At 42.7% G+C, this 25,127-nt stretch overlaps 3 protein-coding genes across 5 annotated transcripts; 1 reads left to right on the top strand and 2 right to left on the bottom strand.

The window, feature by feature from the left end:
* Positions 1 to 274: 274 nt before the first annotated feature.
* Positions 275 to 8,796, bottom strand: LOC125978307 (bifunctional 3'-phosphoadenosine 5'-phosphosulfate synthase 2-like). Its single transcript, XM_049735536.1, has 12 exons — positions 8,088 to 8,796; positions 5,628 to 5,742; positions 4,901 to 5,136; positions 4,178 to 4,316; positions 3,951 to 4,069; positions 3,139 to 3,252; positions 2,946 to 3,057; positions 2,671 to 2,876; positions 2,473 to 2,608; positions 2,103 to 2,371; positions 1,783 to 2,012; positions 275 to 1,297 (listed from the first exon to the last, which is right to left on the bottom strand). The coding sequence occupies exons 1-12, from the start codon at positions 8,112 to 8,114 to the stop codon at positions 1,156 to 1,158; spliced, it is 1,845 nt and encodes a 614-aa protein (XP_049591493.1). The 5' UTR covers positions 8,115 to 8,796; the 3' UTR covers positions 275 to 1,155.
* Positions 8,797 to 8,942: 146 nt separating this feature from the next.
* Positions 8,943 to 14,542, bottom strand: LOC125978308 (multiple inositol polyphosphate phosphatase 1). 2 transcript variants are annotated; one of them, XM_049735539.2, is made up of 6 exons: positions 14,408 to 14,542; positions 11,233 to 12,003; positions 10,408 to 10,602; positions 10,241 to 10,338; positions 9,750 to 9,880; positions 8,943 to 9,651 (listed from the first exon to the last, which is right to left on the bottom strand). In XM_049735539.2, exons 2-6 carry the CDS (start codon positions 11,807 to 11,809, stop codon positions 9,246 to 9,248), a joined length of 1,407 nt encoding a protein of 468 aa, XP_049591496.1. In that variant the 5' UTR covers positions 11,810 to 12,003; positions 14,408 to 14,542; the 3' UTR covers positions 8,943 to 9,245. The 2 variants fall into 2 exon arrangements, with proteins under 2 accessions (XP_049591496.1, XP_049591495.1); XM_049735538.2 differs by lacking the exon at positions 14,408 to 14,542 and adding an exon at positions 12,567 to 13,530.
* LOC125978309 (phosphatidylcholine:ceramide cholinephosphotransferase 1) lies at positions 13,669 to 24,715 on the top strand. Of its 2 annotated transcripts, none has more exons than XM_049735540.2 (6): positions 13,669 to 13,818; positions 20,549 to 21,338; positions 21,442 to 21,559; positions 21,666 to 21,819; positions 22,208 to 22,374; positions 22,470 to 24,715. In XM_049735540.2, the coding sequence occupies exons 2-6, from the start codon at positions 20,737 to 20,739 to the stop codon at positions 22,644 to 22,646; spliced, it is 1,218 nt and encodes a 405-aa protein (XP_049591497.1). In that variant the 5' UTR covers positions 13,669 to 13,818; positions 20,549 to 20,736; the 3' UTR covers positions 22,647 to 24,715. The 2 variants fall into 2 exon arrangements, with proteins under 2 accessions (XP_049591497.1, XP_068508625.1); XM_068652524.1 differs by having other exon boundaries at positions 13,693 to 13,813.
* The last annotated feature ends 412 nt before the right edge of the window (positions 24,716 to 25,127 follow it).

The raw sequence follows: 25,127 nt of genomic DNA, 5'->3' as shown, positions 1-25,127 counted from the left end.
GAAAATCCTTTAGGAATAAGAATTGCGGCTAAATGTATCACTAGTCACACTTTATTTCAATAAAAGTGTATTATTTGCAGGATGACAACATTTTCTTAACCTTTTAAGTACATTTCCGTAATCGCAACGTAAATTGGACAATTTAACAGCCTTTGGAATTGTGCCTGTATCAGTTTGAGCCACCAGAGGGCGCCATTGCGTTTCTTTTTTTTTTTTATATTGCAATCAAACTCAGACATTGAAATGTTATAAAACACAATAGACCCCAGAATGATTGATATTAACAAATAGGTTTATTTATTACTGCATTTTACATTCACATCTCCTTCCACCTCTTAATGCTAGCGTTTGAATGCCCACTTTTACAGCAATGCAAGACATTCCTCCTACTCAATAAGACCTTGTTGGTAAACAATAAGTATTTTTGAATCAACATACCTATTGAAATGTAAATTACAGTCAGTGATAATGACGTAACAGCTAGTTTACTGACACATATCCCGTTGTAAAAATCATAATTTTAGCCAATTTCTTCATGAGAATGTTTGAGCTTCTCTTGGCTGCATGTATGTGTGAAAAGTTATAAGTGGAGGGTGGAAAAAGCACTTGCAAGTTTTATTGTACTGAGAAAGGAGACATTAGCGTTTGTGTTATATAAACTTGAGGCACTTTAGGTAGTGATGGCATTTCATTCACTAAATAAAAATAAACACGAGTCTTAAAATATATTAAAATATGGAATGATTAAGTTTCCCCATGTATCCTTCAGATACTATATGAAATATCAATTTTCAAAGTTAAAAATAGATTAGATTCTTGTGTTACTTATGGATAAAAAAAAAAATCATAGCATCACTTGCCATTTTATTTGGTAGACTAAATAATCTTCTGTGAGTACTAAGACAGTTCCAAATATTTTATCTTAAAAGTCGGGCTCAAACATAATAAAATTGGCAAGGGAGCGCAACTGCGTAATGGAATGATAAATCGGACCAGCTTAAAAGGAATGTGCTCCATTTACTTAAAAAGTACTTTGATTCGGCCCATGTGAGTTACAGTACCTCTTTACTTCTTAAATTGGTCCTAAAACTTCAGCACACCATCTGAGAATAACCTTGTCATTGTCTTGCAGTAGTAAGACAGCTTGGTGCTGGCTTACTGGTCCTTTTGCAGCGAGGTGTAGTAGTCCACCAACACCTTCCAGGCCTTGGGGGCCATGAAGCCGTCCGGTGGGTTCTCGCCACTGCGTGCAAGGTTTCTCATCTTGGTTCCGGAGATGAACTCAAAGTCGCCGTGACTAACAGGAAGAGAAACATGCAGAGTGAGAGAGGGGGCAAGGTCAGGTTACGGCCAGATTGGAGGGGGAGATATGACGGCTATAAGTAGGAGTACATCTGCAAAAATAACACGTGGGACATAAGCAAAGTCGATCCATACACGGGTCGGGTGTCCGCTGCCCGGCTAAGAAAAACAATGGCTGAAATTGAGGACACACATACAATTCGGTCCACAGAAAAAAAAGATGAGCTAGATTTAACGGGATATAAAAGTATAGGCAACATAGCCACAGGGTTGCCCATACAGAGAGTACAATTAAAAAAATAAAACTGAAGCAGTTCATAATCAAAATTAGTCTAATTACATAATAAACTTTAACAAAATCTACTCACCAGCAATGCTGATTGTATTAGATCGCTATAGGTGTTCTTTGCTAGTTGTCGTTAGCTGTAGCAAGTTTTGCTCTGACCAACCAATCAGAGGATTCGACATTTATTGGCTCACCGCTCTGGGTCGAAAAAGTCCATGGCCTTCTTGGACTTGTTGTAAGCAGCCACCCTGAAGGGGATAATCTCCACCGAGGTGAGGCCCGGCGCCATGGTGAGCACCTTGCCGCCGTGCGTGGGTTCGTAAAGGTCCTTCCGGGTCACCGGGTGGGGCATGCCCGCGGGGTCCCGACCGACGATGAAGAAATTGGCTCCTGCGATCATGCGGGCCCTGCAGTGCCACTGCACCTGATGGAGATGTTGATATTCACTGAGCAATATGGCCTCACAATGTGAAGTTGGTGTTTTGAAAAAGCTATGAAGGCATCGCCAGCTTACCTCTGTGGGTCCGGCGTACATCATGGGCGAGGGGAAGATGGCCACGACGGTGCTGGCCGGGTCCAGGACGCCCTCCTCCAAGACGGCGGCGTGCTGCTTCATGCGCCAGGGCAAGGGCACGTCGTCGTCTTTGGTCCAGCCGCCGAGCGGGTGCAGGAGCAGGACGGGGTTTTTGTAGCCCCGCTCCAGGAGACGCCGCTTGGTGTCCTGCATCAGCAGAGCATGGCCGTTGTGCACGGGGTTGCGCAGCTGAAATGCAAATACCGCATCTGGAGGAAGACAAACACCACACGGGTTAGTTAATAAGAATCTCAAATAAATGATCGAACATCTTACAAAGTGAAAGTGACAACATAAAATGGGTTTTGACCTGCTTTCATGTCTTTGAACTTCTGCTTGAGCTCCCGCGGAGTAAGGCGATACTGGTCCAGTCCGTCGTTCCATTTGATGGGCTCGAGTAGCTCCAGGTCGCCGCCGACGAGCCAGTCGCCGCCCTCCATAACCATCTACACGCAAGTTGGAGATGTCAAGATCATCATACCGTGTATGTATGTTGAGTAAATGTCACCTTGATGTAAGGATGTTGTGGACACGTGGTTCCCCACTGCCGCGCGCAGCGTTCCTCCTTGCGGTGCTCGTAGAACTCCGGGTTCCGCAAAATGGCCACCCGGGAGCCGCCGTACTCCAGCGCGATTGCCGCGCAGCCGTCTAGCTCCTGCTTGATGTCGGTGGTGACTGGCAGGACGATGGGGACGGACATGTTGATGGCACCACCTGTTATGGAAGCGGACAAAGGTGAGAATTAGTCCGAGTAGAGCGGACAAGACAGTGTAAGATGCTCACCGTCCAAGAGGCTGCCAAAGTGCAAGACCTGAAGGAACTCTCGCTCTCTCATGAAGCCCTTCAGAGGACTGGCCCAGCCCTCGGCCAAAACCTGCACCCACTGCAAGTCCAACTGTCATCGGAGAGAAAAACGAGAAATTAGATCATCAATTATACCAATAGGTCAATATTGGGCAGTTGAGAGACAGGTTACCTTGGTGATGCTTATGATTGGTAGCGTGCTTGCATCAGCCACAGCGAGATTGAGTCGGTTCTCCGGAACAAATAGTTCGTTGACCTCTTCCATGATCTCACTTGGCACGATGTTCTACAGGAAAAGACGTGTTAGAGCACCTTAGTGAGATATTGAATGGAATTTTGTGGCTTCTTTTCAAAACACACACACAAAAACAAACCATTTAGAGAGCTCTCCTTGGTTACCGTGGCTACGTAAAACAAAATTCCACACATGACCAGCAGGTGTCGCACTAAACATTTAACGTCACAGCGAACAAGTTCACCAACTTGCAAACTATCAATTCATCTGTATTACAATAAACAATATCAGATTTATATTAGCCTGCATTCAAACTACATTGAGATGTTGATATGAAATTAATGAGTAAGTAACGTGTTAAAATTCACAAATAACAACGACCAACATAGAAAGGCAACTTTTCTTTTTCATAAGCTAACTTTCAGAATCTTCACACTGATTCATTCACATGTGAGCGCATGATTTATGGTCTTACTATGCAATTACAGAGTTCACCACAAAACCACATCAGATATGTGGCAACGATTTCTTGGAAATCGTTCTGTGACGCACACCGGCTGATGTTGTTTATTTAGCAATGCGCCATACGTCATGCGTTGGATTATGGTCAAATGCAGGATATTTGCACACTCAATTTTACAGGACATAAATTCAACCTTGAGCATATTTGTCAAAGTCCTCCTGTTCCATTACGAGTCAAGCAGGTTAAAAAAGATGTCTCCTAGTAAGTGCCGACTTGTCACACTCACCTGCTCGCGGAGCATCTCCAGCACTTGTTGGAGGCACTCGTTCACTGAGAGCTCTTCAGTTTTCAGCAACAACTCCGGCTCCTCGGGGCGTTCGTACTCCGAGTCGATCCCTGTGAAGCCTGCCAATAAAAAGAAAATTGGGAAACAAGTGTTGTCACGCTGGAGGCGCTCCATTATTTGTGTTGAATAATCCTCGAGGACAGGGTGGAAACATTTCAAAAGTGAACCTTTAATCTCGCCGGCTCGAGCCTTCTTGTAGAGGCCTTTGACATCTCTACGCTCACACACCTCCAAGGGTGCGTGGATGAACACCTCGAAAAAGGGTAGCCCGGCGCTCGCGTGGATTTTCCTGGCCTCGTTACGATCCTGTGGTAACAGATATTTTTTTCAAAGATAAAAAACTTGGAAAAAAATGAAAGTGCTTTGGATATCAGTAAATAAATGCAAAAAATTATTATTTTTTATTGTATTATAAATTATTATTGTCATTTTTTTGCAACATGTGGAATGTTTGGAAACTAATGTGCTTAATATCTTTTTACTTTTTGAAAAATGAATTGCGGTTATTGTTATGAGATTTGTTCAAAGACATTCAAATTCAATTTGAGCAGTTGAGGAAAACAAAATTACGCTGTGGATTACTTAGGGAAATAAAAAAAAAAGATCATTTGCAAAATAAAACGAAAGGTGGTGTACTTAAGGAGTGGCGTTTATTTAGTCAAGTAGGCCACAACACAAGAAAAAATATTTTTAGAAATGGTATCGGATGTCACCAATTATTAGGAACATTTATCTAGCAAGCAGCAGATTAACTTCATTTGGACAAACACATTTTTAAAATAACATTAAATAAAATTAATTTAAAAAAAAATTCTAACCGGACTGGGCAAATAAATACTTGAGTTTATTTTATTCAAGATGATTTCACACAAAGAGAAACATTTTCTGACCTTGGTAAAGGGGGAGATGAAACTAGTAATGCAAACGAGCCCGGCATCCGCAAACAGTCGGGCCACCTCGGCGACGCGACGGATGTTTTCTTCACGGTCCACGGCGGTGAAGCCCAAATTCTTGTTCAGGCCGTGACGAATGTTGTCGCCGTCCAACGAGTAGCAAGGGATGGCGTTGGAAACCAGGAATTCCTCCAAGGCGAAACTGATGGTAGTTTTTCCTGCCCCAGACAAACCTGGTAGGAGGACCAAAAAGCATGTCAAATTCTCCTTGGAGAACTGCAAAGAAGGTTCTCGAGCGTTCCCTTATCAATGCACCACTCATGGAAATTATAGTGGCTGCCTCTGGAGAAACATCTCAACTTAAGACTTATTTCTACACTTTTCCATTTGTAGACAAGTCATCGTCTGAATTTTTCGCCTGTTTTACTGCCACTTCCTTTTTTCCTCTCCACTTGCTTCTCTGTCATACAAGGAAAATTAAATTCAAGTGAGACGTTGACTGTAACTCACAGCTGATGTAGGTAGGTCAAATAAAAATTGACATGAGGGAAATTCAGACATATTTTACGATTATTGAGGAACTGGGAAATGAATAGCGCCCTCTAGAGCTGACAATACCGAACGGGCTATTATGCTTTTGCTAAATTATTGAAACACAACAAGCTATCATTTGTCACCAACAAGCTTGTATTGTTTACAAAAATAATATATATATATGATTTACCAGTGAGCCAGATGGTACACCCTCTGAAGCCTCCCCTGGAACCTACGACCTGTCCCCTCTTGCTGCGACTGACATGGTGGGCCTGGTAGACCACGTTGGTGGACCTGTTGAGGTCCTGTAAGAGAAGACGTGAAAACACATCAGAGTTGTTTTCATTTTGTTTTGAGATAGAATCGCGTTGTTTGACTTAGGCATCTCACGTATCTGGATAATTTGATAACATCTAACCTTGGGTTTGAAATGCTCAGTTACGCCCTGAAATGACATTGACAAACGGGTGGGCGACACCTACGACGACTATGCAAACTATAACGTCCTGCTTCATCCTCTTTACGTTGTTATAATTGTGTTGACATAACAGGTGGATTTACATTCATTAGTGTTTGGCATTGTCCCCTTCAGGTGTCTTTGGTTTGTCCAGGGTACACAGTGCATACAAAGCGTTAAAAAACAATGGCGGAGAGCAGATCTCGTTAAATAAAACGATGTCCGTGTAGCTTGACTTCATAACATGGGTGGGGAGCCTTTTTTATTTTCTTACGCCGCCAAAGCACATTATAAAGTTGTGAAATAAAACATGAGACAACAATTGTAAAAACGTTGAGCGTTTGTGGAGTTGGAATGTTTCGGGGACATTTTTAAAAAATTGTTAAAAGTCATTTTGATTTAATATCAGGCATTCCCTAATGTTTGGCCCTGGAGTAGGTTGCGTCATTATTTTTTTTTGTTTTTGTTTTTTTAAGTGAAGCGTTGCGACTCGTCATTCCCACGACATGTTGCAAAATAGTTTGTTCCTCTCCAATACTTAAAAAAAGAAACCCCACAAATTTAAACCGTTTCACTTTTCTAATCGAGGATATCCTGTCAAAAATGCATACATTGCTTTTTGTCTTCTCCCTGCTCTTGCGCAACATTATATTCTTCTAACCCTTTTCCAGCGGCTTTGAAAACACACTTTTTTTTCCCCTCCCGAGTTGAGATGACAGAGTGGGTCAAAGTAGCGGGCTCGAGGTTCTGAGTCCCTCCATGGACCAGGATTTTTTATGAAAGGGGCTGTATTGACTTGGTGTGGGGAGGTGGTGAGAGTTAGAGGCATGGAAGGAATGGAGGTGGTGGTGGTGGTGGAGGGTGGACCGACTGACTGTACAATGTGTCCAGTGTACTGCCTCCAAGACCAGGAGAGATGATGTGGCAGCAATCGGGTCCACATGTGGCCTTCTTGTATCCACCTCTCTAGATCCTGTACACGCGCACTACTGTATTAAACCCTCGACTGTGGTGCTCTTTGTGAAAGCTCCCGGCAGAATGTCCGTGTTACTTCTGGATCCTTCAAAGCGGGATTTCATTTTCCTGTCCAGTCACACAAGTGAAGTCTTGCTTGTGGTGTCTCACAAAATAAACACATTTTTTTGTTCAACAGTGACAAGGAGTACTCACAGCCAATGTTTGAGGGGGAAAAATAGCTCCGAATGTTAGTTACGGGTAGTTAATATGAAGAGTGTATTTATGACTTTTCTGCTGTGTCAGCATAAGTTAATGACTGGTTATTATTAGCCAGCAACTCGGACGACCTGTACACTTTGATCTACCCGCCAGAATGCATTGCGCCACAGTTGAGTGAAAAGCAAGTTTCAGTTATTTTCTTTTCCCCTCAAATAAAAATCAAATAACAAAACTTATCCTTTGTTTATTTTGGGAATAAAATAAAACGGGAATAGACTATATTGATGTAATAAAAAGGCTTGTATAGTTAGGGTTAATAATTCTTTTAGATTTTTGTTATTTTTCATTTTAGAAAAATGTTTGACTTGTCAAACTAGATTGACTTTTGTTTCAGTCACTCTCCTTGTAAATATTGTTTTCCATTTTAATTCGCCACTGGTGATATCTCCCACCGTGTTCTCCGAAAATGTCATGAGCAGCATCTGATGCACGAGCGTGGCCAACAGTGGCCTCTTTCTCACCCCACCTTATGAATAGGGCATATTGACATGAATTCATCACAACAACAACAAGGAGCCCATTCAGAGTTCTCAACATTACACCTGATCGTACAGAGGATGACAGTGTTCAATAAAATATGAACCGAGATCTAAGAAAGTCTATGTTTGAAATCAGGTACACTTGTAATAGCTGATGAGAGTCGATAACTTTTAATGAATAAGATGCTTATTATAGGGGTTGTGTTTTGTCACCAACTCAACAAATCACCAATTATGACCACAATAAAATGCTGTTACATCAATACATCATAAATTGAGTCAATATTATCCAAAGCAGACAGCTTTTGATTTGGATTTCGTTCGCTTCTGGTGTACCTAATGAAGTGTCCAGCCGGTGTGTGTCTCAGAATACAAACTTTGAATAAGTTATACCGCTTAAAAATTAAATCGATGTGTTTTGACAAATACCTTCGGAGAATTGCATGACAACTTGCGGGTGATTCGTTCTGGCTCTTACCGTGCGAAGCTTCTTCACTCCGGACATTTCAGACGAGGGCGACGTCGCCGATGGGTTGCTGGACACCGGGCTCGCTGCGCTTGGCTCACGGGGCCTGGAATGATGCTACAAGTCGGTCGTCGTTAACTTTTTTTTACCGGGGTCTCCGGTCACCAAAGGCGACGAGGGGGGGCTTTAAAAAGGGCCTCCAAGACACGTAGCATTCCGCTGGCTGGCCCAGCCTCCAGCTTGCCTTCCTCCTCCCTCCTCCACGCATAATTTAGCCCAAGTTAGTGAGCCAATGCCGGAGTGGAACGACACGACTGGGCCGGCGGAACCCCCTCAAACCCGGCAACATCATAGCAATACGGTGTCCGCAATAAAGTTGGGGTACACGCCACTTAATTTACGCCTCTTTCACAACAGAAGCAGATGTAACATTTCGTTACGGGGCTAATTTTGACTCTCTCCCGGCAGAGTATTTTAAAAAGAACAATTTTATGTGGTCGACCGCCGCGGGCTATAACATATACCCTCCAGCTAGCTCGACTATTAGCATCACGACTAGCTAACGATGGACTCTCGTGTTACAATACAAAAATGTATCCATAGTTAAAAACGTCGTCACGGTGGTCGCAAAACATTAGCTAACGTCACGGAGGACACGAAACCCCCATAAAAACAAGCATTTAAAAGAGAGAGAATCGACAAGTCGGTGTTGTCATCCCCTCATGACACTTGTGTTTCACCCGATGACGTCATGAACCGGCATTGCAGAAATTCCTTTACACATCCCAAACAGTGAAAGAAGTGACCGTGAAAATCCTTTCATTTTGACATTACAAAAACATGTAGATACAAGAAGTGCTTAAGCAATTAAAGGGTGAACTACTTCTTTATTGACGCCTCAGACAAATATGTACTCATCTCATTCGAGTAAAAGGAGCAGCACCATGAATTGGTTTGCAGCATTAGTACAGACTACAGTACATCAGATTTTTCTTCATGTAACAAATTAAATTCATCTCAAGGCACAGCTTTATTGGTTGAGGTATGTGATTCTTATTACCGTTCATTCCTATTCATTTATTTGATCCTTTTGTAACTACACTAAGTAAAAATAAAAGTTGTTGACACTTTATACATAATTTTTTTTTTACACGTGTTGCAAGCTTGTATTTACAAGCCCTCCTTAATTAAATATCGACTAGGTCTACCAAAAAGTTCACACTCGGTCTCAAAGTCGCAGCCTTGGATGAGTTCCTTGTAGTGTTCTTTGACGTCTTTATAGAGCGGCATGGACGCCTGCTGATTCTCAGTCAAACCAGGGAACCTCGCCGGTTGCTCATTGATTAGCGGCTGCAATCTAAAGTCTCCTCCTCCGCAGTCGTACAGCGCTAGCAGCAGGTTAGCCGCGTACGGTAGCACGAGGCTAGTCCGGAAAGAGCGTTGGCGCTGCGAGTCGTAGTTTGACGACAGCAGGGGTTCATCGTTCTTGAAAAAGCCCAGGAGGGTGTACAGTGGAAGAAGTGTCTCTCCGTGGCCTACTTGGATGGTCACGACTTCGGTCACCTGCTGGCCGGACCTAAATTGTTTTGAATCATACATTTAAATTGCCGAGTCAAGGCACCACTTTAGCCTCTCTACTTTGAAAGATACTCTGTCGACTGAGATTTTACTTACTTCATTTCGCTGACTGCTTTGTCCAGACGACTGAAGACATCGTGGAAAAGAATACAGCTGGACTTTCTGTTAATTTCATAACCGTAGCCTCTCTTCCAGAATTGCCTCAAGTCATTCGCATACTCCACAATCTGTTGACCCGAAACATTATGTCAAGTCATTTACGTTAAGTCTACGAAGCTACCCGAGCTTGAACTTCAGCTTCCACGCAAAAACATCTTCTGTGATGTGAATAATGGCGGGTTATTTGTGTAACAAAGCCGTTTTAGTGGGCCAATAATTTCACTGGGAGCTCAAACTGATGAGACCCTCAGTCCGCCTTGCCCCCGCTGAAAATTGAAAGCTATTTTAGCTAGCTAGCTAGCTAGCTAACGGCACTGCTAGCAATGTTCAACCTTACTTCATTTACATTAGTTCCTACAGAAAAATGGTGCTCAACTTCCAAAAGTAGGAGTCCACCTGTACAGCAACGGAATATTATAGCGCCGTACCATTGCGTCATCCTCATCCAAGCTCTGACACCAGGGAGAGTTGATGCTCTTGACGGCCAACTCATAAGCACAAAAGTTCATTGCGGCGTCGGCCATGTCTGTGAAGAAATGAGATGAGCCCGCCGTGAAAACTCAGAACATCTTCAACCTGAAATCAAACCACTGACCGGCTGTGATGTTCTTGGCGGGGACTCTGAGTTGCTTCGCTATCTTCTCCCGGACCCTCCTCATCTCCGGCCCGTTTTTGAACTCGTCCACCTCCGATAGGGCTAAAGGGTTGTTGACAACCTCCTTCAGAAACTTGGGGCAGAGCTGGAAGTACTTCATGAGTGCGTCGTTCACCTCGTAGTCAAACGTCTGATCTGGGATGATTACAGGGAAGCGAGCAGTTAGCATGAGCAACGTTTCTTTGGGGGAAAAAAAAAAAGTTGCACGACAGTTCGAATCAAAAGGCTAACCGTGGCTGTTTTGATTTTTCTTTGACTTGTCGTCGTTTATAACTTAGCAATGTTCCGCTTAGCTTTGTTTTTATGTTTCACAGTAGAAAATGTGACAAGTTTCTTTTCCTTCTGTCGTTACATCTCAATATTTACTTAAGCTTATTTATTGTTTGCTTAAAATAATTGATTACTGTTATATCCCAAGGAGAAAGCAAAGGTTATAAATATTGATTAGTGTCTTACTATCATACATATGTAATTGAAAAATGAAAAACGCGACATGACAGCTCTCTTAATTTGTAAATTTCCATTTAAAAAAAAAATAAATAAAATAAAATCATTTATAGTTTTGGATGATGTATAATCACGAGATTACAATTGCAGCGTACCGGCAGGAGAGATTTCAATCGTGCTCCTCCTATTTACCTAACACAAGCACGTGGACCGTGTGACTGCTAAATATTGATGTAAAATATTTTTTGTATAGTTTAAGATAAAAAAAAAAAGAAAAAAACATTTATGCATTACTTTTTCTTCATGAGAGTTGAGTACCTGGAATATCCCACAGCTCTGTCAGTCCGGCCATGAAGGCCAAAGTGCTTTTGATGCACCTATGCTTAGAACTGCTTATAAACTTCATAAATCCCCCGCGAAGGTTCTCCTCCGAGAGCAGTGTGGGGAACAGCTTGGACAGCCTGACTGCCAGATGTTTGTGATCATCCACGCCTTTCTGGGTTAACCGACCGTCCGTGTCGTCGGGATACCACATCTTCCATCGAGTCTGGATATCACACACCCAGCTCTCTTTGTCGGGCGTGGCACTTTTTACCGCCTTATAAAGCTTTTGCATTTCCTTGAAGATCGGGCTTGTCGGGTTTCTCGTGCCGTGTCTTATAATAGCGGTCAGATGAACGGGACGGCATTTTGGAAAGGGAGGCTGCAGGATGGATGTGTTGACAGCCAGGATATCGTCCAAAAGATAGGGGTTCACTTCCTCATAGCGTCCTTTTGTGCCAAAGTATTTGGCAATCTTTGGTATACTTGGAGGGGATTTGTTGAAAAAACAGCTGTAATAGCCAAGAAGAGCAAGCGAGTACACAATGAAGATACTCCAAACGCTGATCTTCATGATTTGGCCTCGTCCAAAAAGAGTCCTGTCCTGTCCAAGAGTTTTTAAAAAAAAATAACACGTTGCCTTGAAGACTTGCGCAAAGCTATGACATGGACTTTGGATTGCTTAATAGACGTCACATCCACGAGACAGACTTTATCTGGATTCCCAGTAACTGGTTGTGTTACGTGCTTCAGGGCTCAATATTGGATCTGGAATACAAATAGTATTCCAAGTTATCAAGATTGTTTTAAAACTTAGTCACCAAGATCAGTTTATAGACAACAATGCCATTCAACTGGAAGTAAATATAATACCACATGGCCTTGTTTACATTCCAAATCCGGATGGTAACTACTAGTCAAGGGGTTTTCAACTGTTGTTTTCCAAGGGTCCACCATTAATAACAAGAAGCAACTGCTTGGGCAGAATAATATTTTATTTTGCACCAAAGGAGGCTATTGATCTGCATCTATTTTGGAAATCTAAACTACATTTGAATCATTTAGATGGGCAAATAATTCACACAATTAGCTGTAAAATAAATACATTTTTATGTTTTAAAAATTAAAATATTTTCCATTTTCAATTTCGCGGACCACCTGCAAAACCACTACGGACCACTAGAGGGCCGCGAACCAGCGGTCGACAATAACTGCACTAGTCTAAAGTTGATGCGGGTGCCATATCACAACACCTTTTATGGTGCCATAAATATGCAGTTAAGAATGTAAAACGTGTTTTTGGTCAAGGTTTGAGTCGAGATAGGACTGACCTGACTGGTTCCAATTCCCCGTGCAGCAAGAACCGGGTAGTTGTTGAGCACGAGCAGCCCTGTCAGAAAATGTAACAAGAGACACTTCTTTCTTCTTACTGGATGGTTGAACAAAATGTAAATAATTTCCTATTAAATTGTCAAACATTAAATAAATAAAGTCAGCGTTAACACAAATAGCTAAAATAGCGGGACCATCCTGACTCGCGAGATATATTGTGGATGCCACGCAAGGAGCACTCGTGCCGCCGCATCCATGTTGTAAATGTCGGTCAAAACAAATTGGCCTGACAAGTTCCAAATTGTTGACAGCTCACTTTAGGATATCGGCTATATACACCCCGGTGTGAGTCTCATAAAGCGGTCGAATGGCAAGCTCCATAAGGCAGCCAAAAAAAGCGGAATAAACAGCGTTCTGCTGCGTTAAAACGGGTAATCCTAATCTCGCGAGATCGAGTAGTACGAGATCTCGTCCCATCTTTACATTTTGTTCAGAAAAATCCCGTATGCTCCTTTTTTCTCCTCTGTAAAATTATCAGTTTTGCAAATGATACATTTTATATTTTACGATTTTTTAATATTTTACAATCACATGAATAGTCGAAATTTGCATTTCTTTTTTCAATTACACGGAGTGAAGCTAAATTTGAATTATTTCAAATTGTCATTGATGCATGGCTCTATTACATTAAGGATCTCCATAAATCAATAACCTCTGATAAACAATGTCTGTTTTTGTTGTTTTCTTCAACCCAAATGGCTTCTTTTTTTTTTTTTTAGTCTAATGTAAGGTACATTTTTGGCCAACAGATGGCTGCAAGAATCCTCAAAACAGATCCAACTCTCGCTCTGTATCCTCTGATTGGTTCGCACTGTTGCTGTGTTCACTTACGTTTTATGGGATCCGACATTTGAAGACTCATTTGCCCAATGCGTTAGCACATTGCAATTTATTTTGTTTTATTGAAACAAACACTAGAATATACTGAAATTATTATTAGAGAAGTCGAGGGTGTTTCGACACCTCAAAATAGCAAGGGAATACAGTGTTATTCCTTAGCGGATTAATAAATTAAAAAAACACCATATTTTCCGGGAGCACCCAAACGCAACATGCGTGACGACACCGACTGTTGATGAGCGCCTACTCAGGAATAGTACGCCAGTCGGATTTAACAGGGTGACTCGAGTACACGACATCCAGTGGTCGTCACCACTTTGAAAAGGACCGTTTCAAAGATTCAAAGGCAAGGTAATGTCACGATTGTTACATTGAATGATGTTTTCAAACGTCGTACGCAGTTTGGGCGAAATCGCCTCACCCATGTGTGATGATTTCGTCCGGCAGTCAACCAACGACCCACCGTAGCTCCGGTGTAACTATCCCCGCATGAGTTTAGCAATTCCACGCCGCTGTCGTTAATATGTCATACACACGTTTGCTTTGTGTAATTACGACCAATTTAGCTCTGGCCTTGTGTAATAACATAACATTTATATTGTCACTTGGCACCATGCACGGACGATGACGCCGAATTAGAGTGACCGATGTGCCATATCCCCTTTTGCTGTTGGAGCGTGGAAAACCGTCGCTGCGTAGTGTTTTCCACTTTTACAAATATAGTCTGGAGCGGGATCGCACCAGCTAACGGTTCCGAGCCCGAGCGTCTTGTGTGATGTTGGCTAACCCAGCGAGCTAGCTAAACCAGCCAAGCCTCCCCCTCCACACGTCTATTTTAGGTTTTCCAGCCTCCTAAGCTCTTAAGCCCCACAACACATCCTCACCGTCGGCCTCCAAACATGAGTGTACATTATTTTTTAGCATGTTTATATGAACTTACCGTGAGCAACAAAGTATGTCACAGGTGTGTCAGCTAACGTTTCACGAAGACAGCAAAACACCCGCACCGAGGCTCGCCTCTTGGTAAATATTAACTTCAAGTTGTTATAATAACATCAAGTCTGTTTTACACCGTGGTAGAGACTCGTTTGTCTGGTTCTGGTGATATTAGTCAAACGTGATGACGAACAGTGCTCTTTAGGGACATGTGTGGAAAAAATCCAAATTGAATTGATTTACAAGACATTTCCAGCGATATGTCATTTTGCTCGGATTAAAAGTTGTGACTCTGTAGAAGAAGTGAAAATGCACTAATTTTCTAGCTGACTTCTCAAATAATTCAAAGGTCTTTTTGAAAAATTTGACCCATAAAACAAAAAAAACCCTGGCTTGGGTACGAGAATCGATCAGTTTACACCATGTGACAGAATCATGGAAAAATATGTCAGAGATTATTGTCTGGATTTGAAAAAGTATCTCTTTAATATGACGTCAATCCACCTGATGTTTGTCGTAAAAGTTTCAGGACTCGTGTCTGTCAGTTTTGTATATGATCAACTAGAACATCGACAAAGAGATCCTGAACTTCATGCATGAGACTTGTAGAAGCTTACAACGCCTTGAGCATCTGACAGTTCCTGGTTGACATATCGTGCTTTCTCTGTTGGAATTCATTGATAGATTTTTTTTTTCACTATTTTTGTTTGCATATGTGGTGGGAAAGTAACTTTTCTCAGGCTGCACGCTAACAGTGCCCTGCAGTTGTTTAAGTCCGCGGGCCAATGTAGATGTTGAGTCAAAGGGATTTATTGTTGCCAGGATGTGTCACCGCCAAGACTACCCGACTGTCCGAAAAGCAGGGAAGGCACGCCTGTTTCCTCCCCCCCCCCCCCTCTGGTGGAAACAATGACTTTTCTGTCGGGGTGTCTGATGATGACTCAGCAGTGGGAAAATGGCAAATCTTCATTTACATCATTTGACAAACAGTCATCAGAACTCAACAATTGTTGGCAAGGAAGACATTTTCTGTTACTTGAGGTTTCCTCTTCCGTTTGCATGTTTATTCTTTATCATCTGATTGACAGATTGAAACACAAAAAAACGGCGGCAAAGTTGGCATCAACTGTAGGAATGCTCACGAAAAAATTGTGTGCAAATGCAGATTTGGAAAAAAAAAAAGTTGTTTGAGAGTAAAAGGCATGTTGCAATTAGTAGACGCTGACAATTTTGCTGTTCACAAATTGTTTTCTTGCCGGAAGCATGCCCGTATGTGACTAGTTCAACCATGACACATTTGTATAATTTTTTGCCCCTCAGGCAGTAATTTTTTGATTACCCAATTGAAAAGAATTGTGCAAACGACTCGAAAGAATATTCTCTCCTCTGAAACGTTGTTAGACGCCCAAAATTGGACGATTTAGAGATTGATCATTTTGTTTCCCCACCCCCAAAGAACCACAACACAAACCGCCTTAGTAATTTGTGCCATATTTAGCAACGCATGAAGTTTTACTCTCGCTCACATGACGTCCCAGTTTCCTGTGGCCTACAATTGCATTTTGGAATTCTAGGTTAGTACTGCTGCCTTGAACCTAATTTTGTGTACTTGAGGAAAAAGGCTGCAACAAGGTCAGCATTTTTTTTTTTTCGTGTGCAGAGGAATAACAAATGGCTGCCGAGTGGAGTTGTTGAAAGGAGTAACAAGCAACACGACTTTCCTTCCTGAGCTGAAGGGATCCTCCTGTTGCGACTTGAAGTCGAATGTTTATAGTCTTTATTGTCTCCTCTACCACCTCGGCATTCCAGCATATCTCAAATTGGATCAGTTTGTCTCCAGTTACTGTTCGCCATTGTCCTACTTTTGAGTTTCGAACACAATCCAAAATGTGTGTTGATGAAAATCACATTGGTATGCTGTTTTACTTTTCCCTCTTCCTCCCCACCTACAATTGCGTAACATCGCTGAGTGTGCCGATCTGTTACACATTGGGCCAAAAACAACTCGATGCCAGTTTCTCCTTTTTTCCCACACACTCACAAAACCATTGGCGCTTTGGAAAATCACGATCGGGCCATTTGCTGGCCACATCTATAAAATGTCATTAAGTTTCATTTTATGGGCTATTTTTATCAGGCAGAGTTTCACAAAAGTACACATCTGGTTCCTTCAAGGAAGCGAATCTTGTGTTGCCATGTCGGAAAAACAACGTAAAGCAAGTTTGTGAAAATGTTACATATGGCTTCAAAGTGATAATTCATCCACATAAACTCCAAATCGTCCACGATGGCGATTCGATTTCAGTCATGAAAGGGTTCATCATACGAGAAGCGAACAACATTCTATTTCCCCGTCACTATGAATAATTCATCAGCGTTGATAATAAGTCTAATTGCTCACTTTAAAGCTACCGCGCAGACATTGCCGGTGAAATACAAAGATGAGCTAAAAGCACGCTTAATGGCTTCCTGTTGACAACAAGTGCCACAGTGTGCTGGGCGCAACCAAACCGAGACAATCTGCAACTTGTGTCGCTTCCCCCCCGAGGCCAAACAGGCCTGACATCCTAATCAGGAGCTTCTAAAACCACAGGAGGCTTTCTTATGAGCGGTTAGCAATGGTTCCAGAGGCTTCCGCTGGAGTCACTGTCGTTTTATAGCCACTTCGCTTCAAGTCGTTGCTAAGCTCTAGAAGATGACGTGTGTTTGCTTCTTTGTCACGGATGATTGGCCTTCTGGTTTTAGCCGCTAGTCATCGTGCGTATGATATGTAATAAATCCAGAATTTCTGGCTCACTGGTCGATATTGTTGCTTGCTAGCCAAGTTGTTCCTCGAGTGGCAGGTGGTGCTTTGCTTGCTGCTTTTATTAACAAATGATGCTTCACGTGTTGCATCCAACATCTCATGAATCATACTTGAACATTGATCTGTCCATCATGGCAACATGTGCCGTGTTGTTTTTAAAATCTGATTTCTGGAGACGTTAATCAGGCGATGATTGCGAATTTTCTCGGGTTTGAGAAGTCGTTTGCTCACACGGATCAATAGAAAAGGCCTCTGTGGATAAATATAGCATGCTGGAGAGCACCTTGTCCCCTTTTTAACAGCATGTGGGTGTGGGGGTTGTCAGCAACATCACATTAGCCGCCCACATTTTTGCCACACCTTTTTTTGCCGATTGAATCTACAGCACGTTATCTTTCATTTAAGGTATCATTCGCAGAGCTAGCACGTCGGGTTACGAAGTTCTGCAGTGGTTTATTCGGTAAACAGCAGGAATTTGGTTGGACTTTTGTCACCTACCGTTGGATTGTTGTCATCTTTGATAGTAAGAGTAGGTTTTACGAAAGCATTCATTTCCCACCAAATCTAAATAATAAAAAAATAAACTATATATATTCTTATTTAGTTAGTTTTTTTTAGTCCGCTAACAGATCCTAAGTGAAATCTCCACATATATATTTCTATTTGACCAAGTGTACTTGTGTGATATTGAGCTAGTTGGGTGTGTGTTTCATGTGTAAAGGGATACGGGTGGGAGTATTTAGTTAGCTTTTATTCCACAAGGTAAATATCCTGTAATGGGATACCATTCTTTGGCAGGAAAAAGAATTTCCCAATCAAAGCTCCACACCCGTTAGATAATGTCGAACAAAACACTCCCTGAAATGTGGGCAAATACTTTTTTTTCACACGAGGTTTACAGTGATTGCGGTCATTACTTTTCCAAACAAAGATTTCAGTTCTTTTTTTTTTTAGGGAAACAAGTAATTTGTAATATATTTGTTTAATTTGATGCAGGAACATTTGAGAAACATCTCGTTATGCTAACGTTTGGATAGCTTTTAGCCACCAGAGTCCAAATCAGTTTTGGTTTTGATTTGACTGGCTACCAGATCCCAACATGCAACTCTTTTGTTTGTTTCTTCATTGAAGGCAGGAAGAAAAACAAATCAGACATATTCCAGGAAGCAACTGTTGAGCCCCAAATTGGGAGCTGGAGGAGCTCCAGGAGGAGGTGGCGCTGGCTCAAACTAGGAGGAGGAGACAGGAGGAAAGGGCCAGGGAAAAAAAGAGAAGCAAAAAATGAAAGCGTTGACAAGTCCAGTGGAGCTGTCGTGAACAGAGAAGATGAAAGAATGTCATGTCAGACATGATCTGCACTGGAATGTTTTGGTCTCGTGCAGGAAATGGAAATGTTACACCTAAAAAAAAAAAAAAAAACGTTGCCTTCCGTCATAAAACATTTTCGACCAATCCCCTTGCAGACTCGTCAAAATGGAAATACATAATTAGCCGGCGTGTCCTCGGTCCAATATTTGTGAGGAGCGAAGATGCTCAATGTGCCTTCACACTCGGCCGTATTTCAGTTGCATGACACAAAAGGCAATCTCGATTCTCTTCTCGCCTGCCAAGACCTTTTCGAAGCTCCCCCCCCCAAAAAAAAATGACTCATTTGCTTCCACTCGGAGCTTCATAAAGATGAGCTGCAGATGGCGTGTTTATGTTTGTGTCAGCTTGACGTATTGTCCCCCTGGGTGGGATCGTTCCTGGTCGCGTCACGTGGGCACCCCCCCCCCTCCAACCAGCCTCTCGTTCAACTCGGCCCCCACTGAATTTTGCGGAGGAAAAAAAATAACATGCCGAGGGAGTGCTGATTTTGTTTTTGGTTGACTCGCAGATGTTTGGCGACTTGGTGTTTGCTGACAATGTTTTTGAAAAATTGACACCACCTCATGAAGACTAATAAATCAGTCAATACTTTGAAATTTGAATATATTTTTTTTACCTTTGGCAACAGAAAAGGAGATTTTCAGTTCAACTCTTAAAGGAAAAGTGAAAGTACTGTTGAGATTTTCACGACGACAAATTCAACTATTATCGTGCTGCTGTCAAGACGGCAAAAAAAACAAATCACGACTGCAAATGCTTTTTAAAGAAATGTAGGATTATGAAATAAAGAGCAGGTAACTTGTCAAATCTGCTTTTGCGCCACGTTTTACTTTTATCATCTTCACCCGCCGATAACGTGCTGCTCCGTGAGAGCTACGATATGACTCAAACAAAGTTCACCTTGATTTCGCTGTTGCGTTTTAAAACGCCCTGACCTGTCATGTGGCTAGAAAAAATACAAATTACAAAAAAAAAAAACTTCCTCTGACCACTATTCACCTTTGTGTTTGATTCTTCAACCAACCCAAAATGGCTTCTACTTTCACACTGATGATTGATGTGTCCGCACAAACATGTTCCAGAATTCGTGACCCCCCACCCCTCCCTCCTCCTTTTGGGATTATTGTATATTTCCTGTCTCCAGTACAGTCGAGGTGAGCTTATTTCCTCAGCTCTCCAGCCGTAAGCCGATTCACGGACCAAAGGTCCTCGGCACACCGCTGAGTCATTGACAGCTAATCTCGGATCGGTCTAAGTGTTCTTTGTCTTTATCGCTGCAAAGTGTTGCAGCTGGCCAGGACGATTCTCTGCAAAGTTTTTTTAGACCTCCCTCCCTTGGGTTAACCACATGTCCGAGTCACACGCTCCTTAGTTGTTTTCCATATCTCGGTGCGATGACAGGTGGCCCTTTCCAGCTTTCGCTTGTCCAATGAGGTTTTGTTGGGCTGTAAAATGAGCTAACGGAGATTTTCCATGGGCGTGGACCTTCTTTTTGATCTATGGGTTCCTCCCTCCCCCTCCCCGTCCTCTCATTTCCCTCCTGTCTGAGCGACCTCCAACTCCTCGACCTCTAGCCGAACCATCTCGTGTCCGTCGCGGATAATGCGCTCCGTAAACAAAACGCCCCATGTGATGATAATGCAAATGATCGATGTCAAGGTTAGATTTTATCGTTTTATCATTTACAGTGGGAGTGAAAAGATGAATCTCAGTTTACCACTTTTAATACAATATGGCCTTTGCTGTTCGAATGTTTTTTTTTTTTTCCTTCGTCGTTATAGCCACATGACTGTGTGGAGATGCAAAAAAAAAAAAAAAAAAAGTTTTATAATGAGTCACACATGAATTATAAAAAAGAAAGGGCAAATAGCAGAACTTGGGATATGCCGAGTTCACACAAGTTGCACATTAAAAGTGGTCTCGTTATCAAAGGAAGGGATTAAAAATAAAAGTATTTATCTGCTTCGACAGGTGCGCGACGGCAAAAGCGACCAGGACTTCCCGTTGATCGTGACAACGAGGGGTCCCTCCGGGTGCCCCCGACATTCGATGCTCCTTAAACACCATGCACCGGATCTGGTGTGGACTTAAAACTGCCCTTTAAGAGCGCCCAACCTCTCCCGTCCGTCCCTTCGCCTGCCGTCCCAGCACGTGCCGAGATGACCAAGGTATCGGCGTGGTCCGCCGAGGATGTGGCGGACTGGCTGAGCAAAGAAGGCATGCCGGAGTACATCGACGCGCTCGGCCGGCCGGACGGCGCCGCCCTCCTGCGGCTCACGCGTTCCGACTTCCACGCGCTGCCGCTCCTGCTGGTGTCGTCGGACGGCGGGCAGCGTCTGCTGGAGCGCCTGGAGACGCTGCGGTTCGAGACCCACATGGAAGCGCACAGGAACGGCCACGCCAACGGCCACGCCGGCGGACTGCCCAACGGGACGGCGGAAGGGCAGAGGAACGGCGCCTTGCGGACAGCGGAGATGGTGCACATCCCCATCCCTCCGATGGAAACCTCGCGCACGTCCTTCCCGCCCGAGTGGGGCAAGACGGGCGTGGCGTTCGTCTACGCCGTGGTTTGCTTCGTCACCACCACCATCGTGATCTCGGTGGTCCACGAGAGGGTGCCGCCCAAAGAGCACACCCCGCCGCTGCCCGACAAGTTTTTTGACCTGTTCAACAGGGTCGAATGGGCCTTCTCCATCTGCGAAATTAACGGCATGCTGCTGGTGGCGCTGTGGCTCGTCCAGTGGGCTGTCCTCAAGCACAGGTACGAGTTTGACTCTTTTGGGGACGCGGGAACCGAGCTAACTACCAGTTAATTGTCATATCCTTAAACAGCTAGAGATGAAATTTATAACTTTTTTTTTCAGGTCAATCATAGGCAGGCGCTTCTTTTTCATCGTGGGTACACTATATTTGTATCGGTGCATCACCATGTACATCACCACTCTGCCTGTCCCCGGGATGCACTTCAAATGTTCTCCCAAGGTACGATCCACACGACAATCCTTGATTTGCCTCAAGGGAGGAACAAATCCCGTGAGTCTGTCTGCAAAATCATCAACATTGTGATGATTAACTGTGCCTCTTTCAGCTTATGGGAGACTGGGAAGCACAGATGAGGAGAGTGATGAAGATGATTGCCGGCGGAGGCCTCTCCATCACCGGCTCGCACACCATGTGCGGAGATTACCTGTACAGCGGTCACACGGTCATGCTAACGCTAACATACCTCTTCATCAAGGAGTGTAAGTGGAGATGCACCAGCTAAAAATGTTAGTTATGAAGTGCGTGACTGAAAGTCTCAAAAAGCCACACTTCTCTAAATGTGTCATGGAATGGAGTCACACAGGAAACCAACTGCACATATTTGACTAACCGCTAACGTGCCACATGTTAGCTTCACGTAAAGAAAAAAAATTGCGTAACACTATTTTCTGTTCCTCGTTGGCTGCTTTAGACTTGCTTGGGGTCAACTTGTGCAAGTTTTTATGATCTGATATTTTAGTTAGCACACTGGCCGGTTGAGTGAGAATACCTCACTGGTGCAACAGCGACCTCTGGTGGCGAGAATAACAACTGGATTATTGTTATTTTAAAGAGAGGTTTTTTTTTTTACCACTGTTTGTTGGGCAGATTCCCCCAGACGGTTCTGGTGGTACCACTGGTTCTGCTGGACCTTGAGCGCCGTGGGAGTCTTCTGCATCCTTCTGGCGCACGACCACTACACTGTGGATGTGGTGGTGGCCTACTTCATCACTACACGCCTCTTCTGGTGGTACCACACCATGGCGAACCAGCAGGTGGGCCGGGATTTCTGTCCTGACCGTTTTTATGTTTAAAAAACTAAAAAGAAGAAGAAAAATCTTACCTGTCCTCCATGTTTTGTGGTTACCAGTCGCTGAAAGAGACGTCGCAGAGTAACTTTTTCTCGCGGGTGTGGTGGTACCGGCCCTTCCAGTACTTGGAGGAGAACGTCAGCGGCATCGTGCCCCGCTCCTACCAGCTGCCGCCGTGGGTACGGACCGTGCAGTGGAACCGTGGCATCGTGTACACCCGGCTGGACGTCCAGTGACGCTCGTCACGACAGGCAGGACTGTGAATTCCAAAAGTGCTGTTTTTGTTTTTTTTAAAAGGAGGAACGTACTGCGATGTAGCGCAGTCCTTCCCCTCCTCCCTCGAAAAGCAGGTGATCCCTCTGTTCGTTCTCCTGTCCCCTCCTTTATTTCTGTTGTCGTTCTCCGCAGGTAGTATGTCATTTATTTTTCTTTCTTTCAATATTTCATTCTTTTTGTGTGTGTCACGTTAGAATTTATAGCCTTTTAAAAAAATAATCTCTGTAATATTAACGTAACTAAAGAGTCGTTCGCCCCCTCTTGGACAAAATCATATTAAATGTCTTCAGGCTTTTTCTCTTTCCCAATTATAGCTGTCCAATTAAAAAAATCCATCTTTTTCTTTTTAAAAAAAAAAAAAATCACTACAAAGTAAAATTTTGTTTTAAATTAAGAAATTTGCTTATATTTTTTTTTGTTGGACAGCGACTATATTTAAGTTAATGTCACCTGCGTTTGTTTTTTTTTCAAAGTAATTTCCGTGTTTGTAATATAAACGAGTCAAAGGTGCAAATAACTATTTTTTCTAAGCATTTTATTTTTAGAAAAAAAAATCCACCAAAAAATTCTGGTTTTGTTTTCTTAAAAATTTTTACTTTTTTCAAAATATCCTAAGGATCTATAACAAAATAACACAGTGCCTTTACTTGCTTGATTGTGTAACAACTTCAAGTACCGCGTGTCTTGCCTACCTTGGGCTACATTACAGTCGCAAGGGGTCCCATTTTGTTCCCATGAATGTAACCCCGCCCCCCCACACCAAAAAAAAAAACAAATCAAAAGATATCAAATGCCAGCCTTACTGCTACGTAGATTGGGCTTCCCCAAATTAATGTTATGTCCCGCCTTTGTATTTATTGACGGTTTTCATTCACGCTTTGATGACAGAAAATATGACTGTTATTATTATTTTTATAATGTCTGTCTCATTTCATTTATTGGGTTAAGTCTTGAAGCAAACAACACCAGCGCTAAAGAGGGGCACATGCTTACTGCTTAATATGGAAAGTGAATTTTACTCCTCTTGTCACACACCTTGTAGATGGAAAAGCGAAGTGTGGAGAGTCTCTGTTTTGAGTGAATGAATGAGTGTTCGCCATGCTGAAATTCGGCCTAAATATCAGTTTGCGTGTGCCCCTTTTAAGCATCACTTGAGAATGTTCGCAGAAGATGAAAGTAGTTTACAGAGTGGAACAGTAGCAGTGATTGAAATGCTTCTGAATGTGCTTCATACAAAGTGTAGAGCTGGGGAAACCTACCTCAGAGGAACTGTTAGAAAACAAAACAAAAATCTCCATCGTTGGGTCATCTGCTACACGTCAAAAATTACCGATATTTTTGTGTGTAGTATATTTTATTTATTCTCTTTTTAAATCAAAAGTTCCCCTCTCCTGATCTTCCCATTTAAATTTGGAGATTTTTATTCTGGTCCTCGAAATAATACTGACAAAATAATCCACGTGTGAGGCATCGCGAAAGGGACATCAAGATGGCAATGTGAACGGAACAGCAAATGTGAAAAATGTCCTGATTTAATGATCCCTTGATAATCAAAGGCTGAAAACCTATTTAATTTCAAGTTCCAACCCCTTGTGATACGTTACAGCTAAACTACAAATGTTTTTTTTTTGCTTCTTCTTCTATCGAGCTTTTCAAAGGGACTTTTTTTTTGTGACTTTGCACATCGTTCAAAAAGCTTGGCAGTGTTTTTACAGACGTTGTCCGATCATCTCTTTGTTCTCCACAAGAGCACAACATGTTCCTCATGTGCAGTCATTTAGTGATTAGGCTGAAGTAATTGTCCAAATTGGACTGTAATAATGTTTGATGAAAGGCGGAGAAGACATTAGTCTCTTCGGTTTGCCAATCAAGCTTTTTTTTTTTTTTTTTCCCTGTCATTTTGTTTTTAATGATCCTTGTGTTCATCTGTACACGCAGTTTGTCCCGTTTTGTGCATATGCCATATATTTGTAAGATACGATAAATCTACATGGGGGGGATGCCCTTGAATAAAAAAGGTTTTACTATATATCGTTGCATTCTCAATGGACTCTTTCTGGCTTTAAACCTGAAAGAATGACGTCATTGCAGTTCCAGAAGTAGCCAGCAGGTGGCCACGTTGAGTTGCATCAGTTCAGGTAAACTTATTTTTTGTTTTCTGAATTATTATTTGAATTGTACACTTGAGATGTTGCGCTGGGGTTGCATCTGAAGCCCCCCCTTCCATCTTTTTTATTTTTATTTTTCATGTTTGTCATCTTTATACTGTAAAATAGAAAGTGTGTGGGCGTGGGCCAGAGACTGTGGCTTAGCAACAGGAGCAAACAACTTTTGCAATTTGGTGACATTTTTAGCTACTGTTGTGATTTGACTCATTTTGTTTTCTTTTTTCAGATGTGTTCGTGTTCCTAAAGAAGTGGCTGTGGAATCCACCTAAATAC

This window comes from Syngnathus scovelli, chromosome 12, assembly GCF_024217435.2.
Source record: "Syngnathus scovelli strain Florida chromosome 12, RoL_Ssco_1.2, whole genome shotgun sequence".
Lineage (NCBI taxonomy): Eukaryota > Metazoa > Chordata > Actinopteri > Syngnathiformes > Syngnathidae > Syngnathus > Syngnathus scovelli.
This window is presented reverse-complemented; position numbering and strand designations above follow the sequence as displayed.

Coding starts and splice junctions, on each gene's coding strand:
- LOC125978307 (XM_049735536.1), bottom strand. CDS start 8,114: ATGTCCGGAGTGAAGAAGCTTCGCACG. Junction 3,253..3,950: donor TGGAGATGCTCCGCGAGCAG/GTGAGTGTGACA, acceptor CTTTTCCTGTAG/AACATCGTGCCAAGTGAGAT. Junction 2,609..2,670: donor CACAACATCCTTACATCAAG/GTGACATTTACT, acceptor ACTTGCGTGTAG/ATGGTTATGGAGGGCGGCGA.
- LOC125978308 (XM_049735539.2), bottom strand. CDS start 11,809: ATGAAGATCAGCGTTTGGAGTATCTTCATTGTGTACTCGCTTGCTCTT. Junction 9,881..10,240: donor TGGATGAGGATGACGCAATG/GTACGGCGCTAT, acceptor TCGGGTCAACAG/ATTGTGGAGTATGCGAATGA. Junction 9,652..9,749: donor AAAGCAGTCAGCGAAATGAA/GTAAGTAAAATC, acceptor AAAACAATTTAG/GTCCGGCCAGCAGGTGACCG.
- LOC125978309 (XM_049735540.2), top strand. CDS start 20,737: ATGACCAAGGTATCGGCGTGGTCCGCCGAGGATGTGGCGGACTGGCTG. Junction 21,339..21,441: donor TGGGCTGTCCTCAAGCACAG/GTACGAGTTTGA, acceptor TTTTTTTTTCAG/GTCAATCATAGGCAGGCGCT. Junction 21,820..22,207: donor ATACCTCTTCATCAAGGAGT/GTAAGTGGAGAT, acceptor TTTGTTGGGCAG/ATTCCCCCAGACGGTTCTGG.